This window comes from Delphinus delphis, chromosome 15 (assembly GCF_949987515.2).
Source record: "Delphinus delphis chromosome 15, mDelDel1.2, whole genome shotgun sequence".
Taxonomy (NCBI): Eukaryota; Metazoa; Chordata; class Mammalia; order Artiodactyla; family Delphinidae; genus Delphinus; species Delphinus delphis.
In genome coordinates this window covers 53,027,345-53,041,241 of record NC_082697.1, presented here as the reverse complement: position 1 = coordinate 53,041,241, position 13,897 = coordinate 53,027,345, and the positions used below count along the sequence as shown (strand labels likewise).

The following is a 13,897-nucleotide window of genomic DNA, read 5'->3' as shown; positions in this document are numbered from 1 at the left end:
CTGGTCCCAGGTCCCCCGCCCGCCATCCCCTACCACCCGTCCGGTCCCCTCCTCCGCGGGGTCCCTGGTTCTCCAGGACCCCCTCCGCGCCCACCTTCCGCAACAGCCGCGGGGCTTCCACCCGCAGCCGGCAGCTCCGCTCCACCAAGTGCACCGCCCCATCAGCACTGCGGGACTCGCGTAGGACCTCGCTGCCCAGGAAGACCGGGATCTGCGGGCAGGTGGGGAAGCGCTTCTCATAGGCCTGGGGACAGAGGGGCAGGGGTGAGCGCCAAGGGGGCTGGGGGCAGCCAGAGCACAACCTTTCTCCCTCCAGCCCTCACTGGGCTATTGTCTCAATTCCGAGAGGGGGTACCCAGAGAAGAGAAGAGAGTCCTGGCCTGTGCAAAGAGCAGTGACCACTGCCTGTATTACCAAGACCACCGTCTTAACATCTGTTCTAGAGCAGTGACACAGGAGTGCCTGAGCTATGACTTGGCAAATCACGTTTTGACTCTACATTTGGGTTTTTGCCCTGGGAAGGTAGAGTGGGCTAGCTTGGGGCATTTTATTTATTTATTTTTGTCTTTTATTTTTTATTTTATATTGGAGTATAGTTGATTAACAAAGCTGTGTTAGTTTCAGGTGTACAGCAAAGTGGTTCAGTTATACATATACACGTATCTATTGTTTTTCAAATTCTTTTCCCATTTAGGTTATCACAGAATATTGAGCAGAGTTCCCTGTGCTATACCGTAGGTCCTTGTTGGTTATCTATTTTAAATATGGCTTGGAGCATTTTAAAAGAAGATATCTTTTAGAAAAAAGCAATCGACAAAACCAACACCCCTTCATGATTAAAACAATAAAAAACAACACTCAACAAACTCGGAATAGAAGGGAACTTCCTCAGCCTGACAAAGGGCACCTACAAAAACCCCAGCTAACATCATACTCAATGGTGAAAGACTGACACTCTCCCCCTACGATCAGGAAATAGGCAAGGATGTCTGCTCTGGCTGCTTCCATGCAACATTGTCCTGGAGGTTCTAGCCAGGGCAGTTAGGCAAGTAAAAGAAAGAAAAAGCATCCAGATTGGAGGATGAGAGCTTAATTCCAGAAGTGCCAGGGTCAGAGCCGCCGGGGGGCATACCAGCAACCGTGGCTGACTGTATTCAAGCAGGTTTTGCTCCAAGAGCCTGTCACAGCCACGTGTCCCAGAATCAAGGATCAAAGTGAGTTCCAAAAATAGTGCCGGCATCTGAGGACACACACCTCCTTCCCTTCCCTCCTGGCTCCTGGCAGGGAGGCGGGACCACCCAGCTCAGAAGGGCAGAGGCGCAGGAGGGACAAGGAAGAGATGCTTGGTGCTCTTGGTGTCACTCAAGGTCCCACAAGGCCAGCCCAGCACATCGTCCGCCAGGGTCAGGAGGACAGGGCTGCCTCCATGTGTAGAGGCTGGTTGCTTTGTACAAACACCCCAGGGTTAGAATAACTCTCCTCAGGGGAGAATGCACAATGGCACTCCTGGGGGTCTAGCCTCAGGGCTGGCAAGGGAGGCCCCCTGAGAACTGTGTCTCCCCTACACATCTCAGGCCACCTTGAGCCCTCTTTCAAAGGAAGGCATTTCTCCACTGAGGAAGGAGCTGCATAGCAAAGTAAGCAGAGCTTGGGGTGGGGTCAGGCGCCTGGCATGAAGCCCAGCTCCACCTCCAGGAGAAGCAAGTCCCTTCTTTTCTCTTAGCCATTTCATCATCTGGAAAATGGGTATATACCAGGTTGAGTATCTCAGGCAGAGCCTGGAACATAGTAGGCACCCAGGGTTTTTATTCTCCAGGCAACAGGACTCAAATGGTGGCACAGTGCACATTTGCCAGAACTGCAAACAACACCCTCCCAGCCCCTTCTGAGCAGAGGGAGAGCCAGAGGAGCTGGGCTCTGCCCCACCTCCGTGATGGGCGGAGGGATGCTGACCTTTTTTTGAAAGTTTATGGAGGGAAAAGGGTGCATGTGTCAGAACTGGTCAGGCTCAGTTTGAGTTCCTGCTACCTTCTCACTGCATGACCTTAGGCAAGTCGCTTGCCCTCTCTGAGCCTCCGTCTCATCATCTATAAAATGGGCTGGTGGTAAGGATGTCACTAGATCACGTCTCAGAGCAGTTGGCACACAGTGAGGCCTCGACTCTGCTCCTCCAGCTGTGTGCCTTCTTCCATTTAATCCTCTGAATGGTGCCCTCATTTGACAAATGAGGAAACTGGAGCCCAGAGACACTAAGTAACTTACCCAATGTCACACAGTGCAATATGGTGAACCTGGATTTAAATCCCAAGCCGGCCCAGCCCCTGCTCCCTCAGGAACCCCTTGCTCAGCAGCTTGGAAACAGCCCAGACATTTTCCCCCGGGGCCATGTGGTCTTGATTTCTCTACCCTCGGTCCTTCAACTCCTGCCAAGCAGTGGCCACACTGCCCCTGAGCATCTCCAATTCCTCTGTTCTGCAGTCTCTCTCCTGCTCCCCAGATGGAATGACATACTCAGAACAGGCCTGGATGCCCGGAACAAATCCCACTCTTACTCTTACACTCCTTACTCTGTTCCACCATCCCACCTCCCACTGCAGCCTCCTTTTCTCTGCTCCAGCCTTGCTGTTTTTGGAACATGCTGTCATAGGTTGAACTGTGTGTCATCCACCCCTAACAAAATTCATAGGTTGAAATCCTAACCACCCCCCCAGTACCTCAAGATGTGACCTTATTTGGAAATAGGTTTGTTGTGGATGTAATTAATTAAGATGAAGTCGTATTGGAGTAGGGGGGAGGCCCCTAATCCAATAGGACTGGCATCCTTTTAAAACAGGGAAATTTGGACACAAACACACAGACAGAGAGAATGCCATGTGAAGATGAAGGCACAGGTTGGGGTGAAGCCAAGGAACACCAAAGATTTCCAGCCACACCAGAAGCTAGGGGAGAGGCATGGAACAGTTTCTCCTTCGCAGCCCTCAATAGGAACCAGCTCTGCCGACACCTTGATCTCAGGCTTCCAGCCTCCAGGACTATGAGGTAAAAAATGTCTGCTATTTAAGCCACCCAGTTTGTGGTACTTTGTTATGTCAGCCACAGGAAACAAATATACCCACCAAGCTTGTTCTTGCCACAGGGCCTTTGCACTTGCTGCTCCCTCTTCTTGGAACACTAATCAATCCACCTGACATCCAAGGGGGAGAGAGGTTTGAGTCACAGGGGCTTCCAGAGGGTAGGAGACCTGGATTGAAAGCTCAAGAGATGTTCTGGCTTCAGGGACTCATCTGTGCCGGCCCCCCTTCCTGGGACCTCCTCCCCTACCTTCATCCCTGCAACGCTGCCTCCTGTACTGTTCTCTGTCCTGTTCATTTTCTTGGCAGCACTTATGGCACCTTCTAACCATATACGTGCTTGCACATGGCATACCCAAGGCCTGGGCTACGTGTTTTTTTGGCGGCACTGAACTCAGACATGTGCCCATCTCAGTTCTTGGGCTAACTAGGGCTAACAAGGAAAAGCCGACGGGCAAGGAAAGAAAGAATGCAAACTTGTCAATGGCCCAAAAAAGCCCCAAGAAAGGGGTCCAGGGAGAGAAATGACAGGCCGTTAGTGCAGTGCACACAGCCAACCGAACTTCACCAACTTCCTGTTGTTACAAACCTCTTATTGGAAGAATCCCGTCTGGCACCCCCAGATAACGGCGGAGCTGATCAGCAGCAGACGGGCTCTTGGACACAGCTTTCCCTGACTGTGTGAGGGAAGGCACTGCTGTTTCAACAATGGTGCCACCCCAAGCACTGTGGGGACCCCAGAGCCCAGGCTCCATCTGGAAGGCAGGGGGCCCCAAAATAAAGAGTCTACCCCAGTGCTAATTCTCCAGGGTCAGAGGCTGTCAGCCAGAGATTCCCTGGGGTTGTGAGGGCTGGTGTTGGACACCGTTGTTATGGTGACATTTACAGAGGTCTGACTGCACCATTTTGTCCTCATGACATCCCGTTGGGATGGAAACTAGTATTTCCCCATTTTACAGATGAGCAAGTTGAGGCTCGAGAAGGCAGAGTGACTTGCCTCTGGCGTCACAGGGCCAGGAAGTGGTGGGGTTGGATCGCAGGCCCATCTGACCCAGCCCCCAACCCTGAACCTCCCAGTCCTGCCTCTCAGTGGACATTGGCTACATCACAAATGTCAGTGTTTTGGAAATCCTGAATCCTGCTGGCCCAAAACCCTCAGATCAGGGGCCCTTTGCCTTTGGCAGGTGACAGGGTCTTACAGGATCAGGTAGTTCACAGGACCCTCCCTGTGTTGGAAACCAGCTCACGCAGATAGTTTTATCCCTACTTGAGAGCCTCAGACGCTGACTGCTATCCCCACAAATCAGGCCTGAGCTTCTCCCAGCTGGACAAACACATGCTGTGGCCTCCTCGGGGACACAGGGTAGCAGAAGGATTTGGTTTCAGCCCTTCCGCCAAGTGATTGGAGAGGGACACCCACGCATGCCAGCTCAGAAAGGGAGCTGGTCCAAGGCCCGGAACCTGCCCAGGCAGAGACAGGGCTGGGGCAGGCAGAGGCCAGTGGAAACTTCTATTGAAGGTCTCCTACGAGCTGCCCATCCTGCAAAAATCCACATCAACACACTAACCATGTGGAAAGGGGAGCCTAGATTCCTAGCCAGACTTGCCCATTTCCAGGCTGGGTAACCTTGAGCACAGTACTTCCTGTTTCTCCCCGAGAACACGATTAGTCTATAACATGATTACTCTATAAAGGGAAGTAATCATGAAACCTCCCAATGAGTGCTCAGTTGTGCCTCTTTCCTTCTTTCCCGTGTCACAACTGCTGAAGTAAAAAGTCATCAGCCCTGAATCCCTAGTGCTTAGCAAAATACCTAGCATGCAGTCGACACTCAATAGACAGTACATGATAAAGGAGTGAAGGACAGTGTAGCTTAGCCATGAAGGTTGTGGACTCTGGGGCTTGGGTTCGAATCTCTACTCTGCTTACTACCAGCTCTGTAGCCTTGAACAAGTCATCAAGCTCTCAGTTCCCTCCTTCCTTCATTTGTTAAAAGGAGAATAAGAAAAGTAGCTCCCGTACTGAGCCATCAGGGGAATAAAGGAACCTGTTTTGGTTAAGTGCTGAGAACAGTGCCTGGCACATGGTTCGTTCTACATAAGCATTTGTTCAATAAATTTAAATTTTAAAAAAGAGTGAGATTCTATAAAGTACAGAAAAGCTATTTCTGCTAATCACTTGACAGCTGCTCCCTCCTCCCCTCCCCTCCCTCCTTCCTTCCTGCTCTTCCTCATGCAAATTCAAAGGAAGCTGGAATGCTGCTTACCCCAAACCTTCCGCCAAAAGTGGGAAAAGAATATCCAAACCACACCAACATATTCTAGTCCAACACTTCACCTTCTCTTTCCGTGCTGCAGGCTGGATTTGGCACTGAGAACCGTGACCATTGCACAAAGTGTACCCTCCCTGTCACACTCCTCAGGGGACTTTCTTGTCCACCCCCAGCTTCCCCCACAAGCCTGGGAGACCCCAGGACAGACGTATCAATCCTCTCAGCTCCCCCAACTGTTTTTTTAAATTGCAATATAATTCTCATACCATAAAATGCACTCTTAAAAAGTGTACAGTTCAGGGACTTCCTTGGTGGTCCAGTGGGTAAGACTCTGCACTCCCAATGCAGAGGGCCCAGGTTCGATCCTGGTCAGGGAACTAGATCCCACACGCCGCACCTGCACCTAAGAGGCCGCATGCCACAACTAAAGATCCCGCATGCCGCAACAAAGATCCTGCGTGCCTCAACTAAGACCTGGCGCAGCCAAAATTAATTAATGAATTAATTAAAAAAATAAAAATAAAAATGTACAGTTCAGTGGATTTTAGAACATTCACAAAGTTTTGCAACCATCACCACTCTCTAATACCAAAACGTCTCATCACCCCACAGAAACCCCACACCCATCACAGTCACTGCCCTTTCCCCCCACCCCAGCCCTAGGCATCCACTAATCCACTTTCTGTCTCTATGGATTTGCCTTTTCTGGACGTTTCATGCAAATGGAATCATACAATACACAAAAGTTGGCCTTTTGTGTCTGGCTTCTTTCACGGAGCATTATGTTTCTGAGGTTCATCCGTGTTGTAGCCCGTGTCAGTGCTTTATTCCTTTTCACAGCTGAATAATATTTCATTGTGTGGATCCCCCAGCTCTTGGCAGAGTTGCTCAGAGTTGCTGAAGGAGCCATCAGACACCCGATGGCAGTAGTTACATCCCCGCTGATGAAGGCGAGCAGACGTGGGTGAACCAGGGCAACATCACTGGAACATTTTGAAATGACTGCTGTATACAATCTATAGAAACAGCTGTACCCAGATGGCCCTGGAGCTGAGAAACCTGCTGCTATTCTAGTCAAAGGCAGCTCAGGAGACAAAAGAGTCAGAAGGACCCAGGGGGCAAGGCTGGGATATGGTGAAATGGCAGAGACAAGGCAACGCATGGGGTTTAGACACTGCCTCTGCCACCTGCCAGCAGGGTGACCTCAACTTAGCTTCTCTGAGACTCAGTTTCCTCAGAAAGAAAAGGATGATGATGATGACAATGATACCGACTCTGTAAGGGGTGTTGAAAAGATTAAAGGGAGATAAGGTGTGTGAGGCATTTAGCACAGTGCCAGTCACCACACAGATTTCTTTTTTTTAATGGACAAGGGTAAACCAACAGGTTCTTGAATTGATATTTGTACACCCATGTTCACAGCAGCATTATTCACAGTAGCCAAAAAAGTGGAAACCACCCCAATATCCATTGACAAATGAATGGAAAAACAAAATATGGTCCAGCCATGTCGCGGAATATTATGCAGCCATAAAAAGGAATGACATAGTGACACACGCTACAACGTGGCTGAACCTCGAAAACATAATACTCAGTGAAAGAAGCCAGACACAAAAGGACAAATACTGTATGATTCCACTTATATGAGGTCCCTAGAGTCGTCAAATTCATCGAGACAGAAAGTAGAATGGTGGTTGCCAGGGACTGGGGGAGGGAGAGAACAGGGAGTTAGTGTTTAATGGGGACAGAGTTTCGGTACGGGAGGATGAAAAAGTTGTGGTGATGGATGGCGGTGACGGTTGCACAACAATGTGAATGCACTTAATGCCACTGAACTGTACCCCTAAAAATGGTTAATTTTGTGTTATGTATATTTTACCACAGTTTTTTAAGAGGGTAAGCCATCTTCTGGATGGTTTATAGCCCTACCAGATTGTGATTTGGAGTAGGGTATCATGTCTGTGTTTATTTGTTTATAGTCAATGCCTCTGTCTCTAGGTCTGTTTCCTTCCCCACTGGATTCCCCAGCGGCCTCGTAGCACACCTGGGACACCAAAGACACCCAGCCAATATTTGCTGAAGGAGGGAAGGAAGGAAGAGGAAGGAAGCCAGCCTCCCTTTGCCTGGCTGGGACCTGGTGTCCTCCTCGTGAGGTCATGCCAGGGGAACGTCTGGCCTCTCTGGCCCTGCGGGAATGTGTAGCCCCTCCGCTGGGCCAGGGCACTGCACAAAAGCCTGCTGTGGCTTCTTACCCACTCGTGGGGAGCGGAGTGGAGAACAATTCTCCTGTGAACATGCCCTGCACCCACGGACTTCCGGGATCAGCTGGTACCCCTGATGGTTCAGGGAGAGGCAGGGCGGCAGTGAGGCCAACCCAGAGTATTTTGACACTTAGTGCTATGTCAGGATCATGATGGGAGGGAAATGCTATTTTATTTTTATTTTTTTATAAATTTATTTATTTATTTATTTATTTATGGATGCATTGGGTCTAGAAAGCAGCAAGCAGGGGCTACTCTTCATTGCGGTGCACGGGCTTCTCATTGCGGTGGCTTCTCTTATTGCAGGAGCATGTGCTCTAGGTGCGTGGACGTCAGTAGTTGTGGCACGTGGGCTCAGTAGTTGTGGCTCGCAGGCTCAGTAGCTGTGGCACACGGGCTTAGTTGCTCCGAGGCATGTGGGATCTCCCCAGACCAGGGCGCGAACCCATGTCCCCTGCATTGGCAGGCAGATTCTTAACCACTGCGCCACGAGGGAAGTCCCAAAATGCTATTTTAGGTTTTCTAAGTGTCTCCGAAATGCACCCAGCCTTGGTCAACTCTGCTTCCCCAAGCTCTCCCTACCTCTGGGATGGAAATGCCCCCTCCAATCCACTTTCCACACCTTCCCAAGCGCCCAAAGTCCTTGAAGAAATGAACTGACCCCACCAACAACTTTCTAAATCACAGGGGCCCAACTAAGTAAGCCACATTCATTTCTTCAAAGAAACAAGTTCTGCCCCAATTACAAATCCTGCTACATGACATTGCCTGGACACTCTCTCTCTTTCTCTCTCTCTCTCTCTCTCTCTCTCTCTCTCTCTCTCACACACACACACACACACACACACACACACACACACACACTGCAAGCTCTATGAGGGCAGGAAGGGATCATGTCAGCAGAACCAGGTCAAGACAGAACGAGAACAAGACAGACCAGGTCTCCCCCTTTCTGAAGCTTAATGTAATGAAAAAGACCCATATAAACAAATAAACAAGCAAATTCCATATAAACAAGTAGGCAAGCAAATTAACAGAATAATGATGCATTTCAGGAAGTGCTAAGAATCACCTAGTCTGTAGCTCCTGCAACCTGGCAGGGTGCTTGGCACACAGTGGAAACTCAATAAATATTGATGGAATGCATACGTGCAAGAATTAACGCATGCATAAACTAATGAATGAGGGCCTAAAGTTGATTTCAGGGCCCCCTGAAATCAGATTACTTTGCTGGGCAGTGGATCACCTCCGTTCTCCCAGCCCAGATCAGAGCCCGTCAGGGCCCTGTAAGAAATCCAGGGTGGAAAATGTTGCTTCCCTTAATCTGTTAGCAACGGGATCAGATGACAGGCTCCAGGGAACTAATTTAAACTCATTTAAATAAGGCCCCAGCTGCTTTATTAAAACTACATCCATAACAACGATTCCAACTTTAACTGCCTGCCGTTGGTCTGGGCTGCAAGGATTTACCTTCAGAGGCTGCTCCTTATTAATAACCCATTTGCTAACTTACAAGCTGTTTATCAATACAAAGTCCAGGTCTTTAAATATTTTAACACTTAATTGCTACCAACAGCCCTCACCTCTATAACCTTTCCTCCGGATGAACAGCCAGCCTATTGCTTAGGAAATTATCACGCCGTCTTCCTTCTTTAGGTTTGCAGAATCTGAGATGACCACAAAACCACAGGGCTTTGAGCCCCACAGGGACCCCTGGGCAGTGGGCGGACAAGAGGTAGCCGGGTTACTTCTGAAGCCACGTCAGCCACTGGCACATAGATGTTCACTGAACATCAGAGACAGAATCCAGGATGTCTGGCTGTGAGCTCAGGCTATGGGGCCAGATTCCCTAAATTTGAATCTCTGCCATTTAGTAATGATGCCATTGACTGAGAGTTATGGGCTGAATCGTGTCCCCCCAAAAAGCTATGTTGGATAACTAACCCTGGGTACATCAGAATGTGGCCTCATTTAGAAATACGGTCTTTATACAGGTAATCAAGTTAAAATGAGGTCATTAGGATGTTCTTACAAATCCAAGATGACTGCTGTCCTTGTAAAAAGGGGAAATTTAGGGAATTCCCTGGCGGTCCAGAGGTTAGGACTTTGCACTCTCACTGCTCAGGGCCCAGGTTCAGTCCTTGGTCGGGGAACTAGGCTCCCACTAGCTGCGCAGCGTGGCCAAAAACAAAAAAAAAGAAGAAATTTGAACATAGAAGTGCACACACACAGGGAACATACCATGTGAAAGTTGGAGTTATGCCACCACAAGCCAAGGAGCTCCAGAAGCCAGGAGAGAAGCCTGGAGCAGATCCTTCCCAAGTGCCTTCAGAGGGAACACGACCCAGGTAACACCTGGATCTTGGACTTCTGGCCTCGAGGACTGGGAGGCAATACATTTCCGTTGTTCTAAGCCACCCAGTTGTGATGCTTTGTTACGCGGCCTTAGCAAACAAATACACTGACACAGGGACAGTCTCCTTAACCGCTCTAAGCCTCAGTTTCCTCTTCTGCTGCAGCTGAGGCTGCTGTTAAAGTACTTGCCTCTGAGCTGGCCGGAGGGGGTGGGCACACAGGGTGTTCGTTAAACCTTTCTGGACTGTTGTGATCAGCTGCCCTCCAAGAAGCCAGGGACTGTAGGTTTTGGCTCTGCTCTCCTTTGCAGGGTTCTGATGGGGTGTGGACATTCCAGACACAAACCTGATGGTAACTGCCCCATGGGACGGCTTACTCGGCCCAGAGGCCACCCCAATAACTTCAGATCCTCAGCCCTGAGAAACAGCAGAGCTCATGGTTGGAGATGTAAACTCTGGAGCCAAACTGCCTGCAGTTAAGTCCACACCTGCCATGTGTTCGCTGTGCGGCCTTGGATAATCCATTCATCCTTTCTGTGCCTCAGTCTCCTCAACTGTAAAATGGGGTTACCCAACGAACCTAGCTCATGGGGTAGTTCTGAGAAGCACATGAGTTAATATTTGAATGGACTCAAAACTAGTAGGTGCTGTGTACATGTTTGTTAAATAAAATTTAAAATAGAATCTGCCTAAATATTCTAAATAACAACCACCATTCACAGCAGGGGTTTCTTTGGAAGGAATAGGCCCACACAAAAACTTGTGCATCCGTGTTCACAGCAACGTTATTCATAATAGCCCCAAATTTGAAACAATCTAAATGTCCATAGGCTTGTGAATGGATAAACAAATGTGGTCTATCCACATAACGTGAATATTATTCAGCCACAAAAAGGGTTGAAATACTGATAGATTCTACAACCTGGATGAACCTTGAAAATATTATGCTAAGTGAGAGAAGTCAGTCACAAAAGGCCACATAGTGTATGATTTCATTTATATGAAATGTCCAAAATAGGCAAAACCATAGACAGAGAGTAGATTGGTGGTTGTCAAGGGCCAGGCCCGACGGGGAAGTTTAGGAGATAATGATTAAAGGGTATGGGCTTTCTTTCTGGGGTGATGAAAATGTTCTAAAACTGACAGTGGTGATGGTTGCACAACTCTATGAATATACTAAAGACCCTTGATTTGGACCCTTTTTTTTTTAATCATCTCTATTGGAGTATAATTGCTTCACAATGGTGTGTCAGTTTCTGCCCTACAACAAAATGAATCAGTTACACATATATACATATGTTCCCATATCTCCTCCCTCCCGCGTCTCCCTCCCTCCCACCCTCCCTATCCCACCCCTCCAGGCGGTCACAAAGCACCGAGCTGATCTCCCTGTGCTACGCGGCTGCTTGATTTGGACGCTTTAAATGGGTGAATTGTATGGTAGGTGAGTTATAGCTCATAAAAGCTGTTAAAACAATAAATGATAATAATACACTTTAGGGATATTTCATGAGCATTAAACAACATGCCAGGCTCTGTCCGGGTACACATGTCCCTTCACTTAATCCTCACTTCAGCTCTCTGAGGAGCAGAGGCCTTTATTATCTCCATTTCACAGGTAAGAAACTGGAGCAGGGACCCAGCCTGGAGGATCCGGCTCGTAACCTCCACCCATTCAGGAGAAGAGCCCAGATGAGCTGGAAATCATTCACAACAGGCTGTAGGCTGACCAGAGAGTGGCCTTCAGGGCTCAAGTAACCACAGTCCACAGTCCAAAACATGGTCTTTGTGTTCTACATACTGGGATCTCCACAAAGGCCCCCCACCTTCGGGGACCCCACATTCAAAGGGACAAGGGATTCTCTCCAACCCTGATAGGCAGCTGCCTCCATTGTCTTAATTGTATTCCTCTGCTTACCAAGATAATACAAGCTCATTGTTTTGAACCCAATAATACAGAATACTATCAAGAAAGGAGAAAGCAAAGGTCCCTAGAATTCCATCCTTCAGAAACAGAATTCACGTCAAGGAATTTGGCCCAAGGAGAGAGATACCCACTCAGTGGGTTAGTTACATTTTTGAAATGAAAGAGAGAAATCATTTTTTTTTAATTTTAAGCTGGATCTAGAAAGGTTGCCTTAGTACTATTTTATAACCAATTCCACAAACCCAGTTTCAGTGGTTTGTGAACTTCAGTGGTTTGGTGGATTTCTGAAGAAGTGAAGGGGTGCTTTGATTCTCAAGTCAGTTTTGTTAAACAGAAAAACCAAAAGCCAGCTTGTCTGGTCACTCGGATGTGGTCAAAATAGCTGAGTTCATCCGAAACTTCCCTGGCATCTGACCCAAACTGAGGGCAAGTGTTTAGCTGAGAAACAAAGACCGACATTAAGTGCAGAAAAACCCTTTTGTGCCCGCACAGCGAGCAAGTTATGTTGAGTTATGCAGCTATTCTGGGGACAATGATGTTTTGTAAACAGTCGGCAAAGTGGCTTTGTCGACAATGTTGGGGCAGTTTGGGGCCCTTTCACCAACAAGGACTGTATGGAGATAAGGCGACATAGTATTTGAAAAATACAAATGACAAATTAGTACAATACAGATAATAAATATCTGAAAACTTTTGTTTCCTGTTGTACCCACAAGCATTTATCCATCAACCCCTAGAGACTGTTAACAGCTAGGGGAGTAAACTGAGTCAATTATGGAACTCAAAGCTGACAAAATACACTTCACATATTCCAACAGTCCTATTAATACAATCTTAAGTGCTAAGTCTTAAGTCTTAGCAGGCATTTTTATTTTAAAATGCAATGATTGTAAATATTTTTTTGAGAATCCTAAACATACTATATTAAATTTACATTTATTAAGCCCATGCAATAATAAAAATTTGCTAGTTTTCCATTCTATAGTTGTTTGTCTCAGCTTCTTGGCTTCATGGCTTTCTGGGCCATAGGTTATCCCAGAAAAGTGGGGACAGTGTCTCTCTTCTATTGAGTGAATGAATGAATGAATGAATGAGTCCTAGGGTCAGAATATGTGAGCTGTCTGGAGCCTTAGACAGAGGATGATTATTTATATTTAGCTGCTATTTATTGTCCACTAAGTATAGACCAGGCCCTGTGCTGGCCACCTCCCCTCCCCCACCCCCCACCACACATGCGCTACAATCACCTTCAATCCTAGTTACAACCTTATGAGGTGCATATAACCAGGCCTATTTCACAAAGGAAGAAATGGGGGCTCAGAGAAATTCAGTGACTTTCTAAATACACACAGCCAGAGCACAGCCAGGCAACGGCAGGGACGCAGCACCTCTGACTGCACATCCCTAAGTCTCTGGGGTGTCCCACCCCCATTACAAATGAAGGAAAGTCACACAGACAACAACACAATAACAGTAACTATAACAGTAATAGCATTTGGTCTGTGCCAGACCTTGTACTGGGAGCTTTACATGTGTTGACTCAATTAATCCACAACAGACCCCCAGATTTGGAAACCATGTAATCCTCATTTTAGAGACGGAAAGTGCAGGCTCAGAGAGGTTAAGTAACTTGCCCAAGGTCACCCAGCTTGTCAGTACAAGCCCAGGCCTGTTCCTGCTTCTTTCCTGACCTGGACCCATCTACACATTACAGCACGACATGTATGGATTACTGCAATGATGCTTTTTCATCTTTTATGTGACATACGTAGGTAGATTCATAGAATAGGTTAGGGGAGGACACACACACAGAGCTGTCAACTGATATCAAAGTCCTTGGAAAGAAGGCTGGGATTAAGCAACCAAGGGTGGGATGAGGACAATGTGGGTGGATTCTGGTGTTTCTTACACTTTCAGTACAATCACTTAAAACACCATATGGTGTAATAACAGGGACAGCTGCATTTAGTGAGCACCTACTGTGTGCCAGGCACTGAGCCAGAGGCACCGG

General features: G+C 47.9%; 1 protein-coding gene across 1 annotated transcript in view; it reads right to left on the bottom strand.

Moving 5' to 3' along the window:
* Positions 1-13,897, bottom strand: part of SEC14L5 (SEC14 like lipid binding 5) — a 41,667-nt gene that overhangs the window by 26,830 nt on the left and 940 nt on the right. Inside the window, exon 2 of the mRNA XM_060033033.1 lies at positions 95-244. Within this exon, the coding sequence (XP_059889016.1) occupies positions 95-244 (150 nt within the window). The remainder of the gene's footprint in view (positions 1-94; positions 245-13,897) is intronic.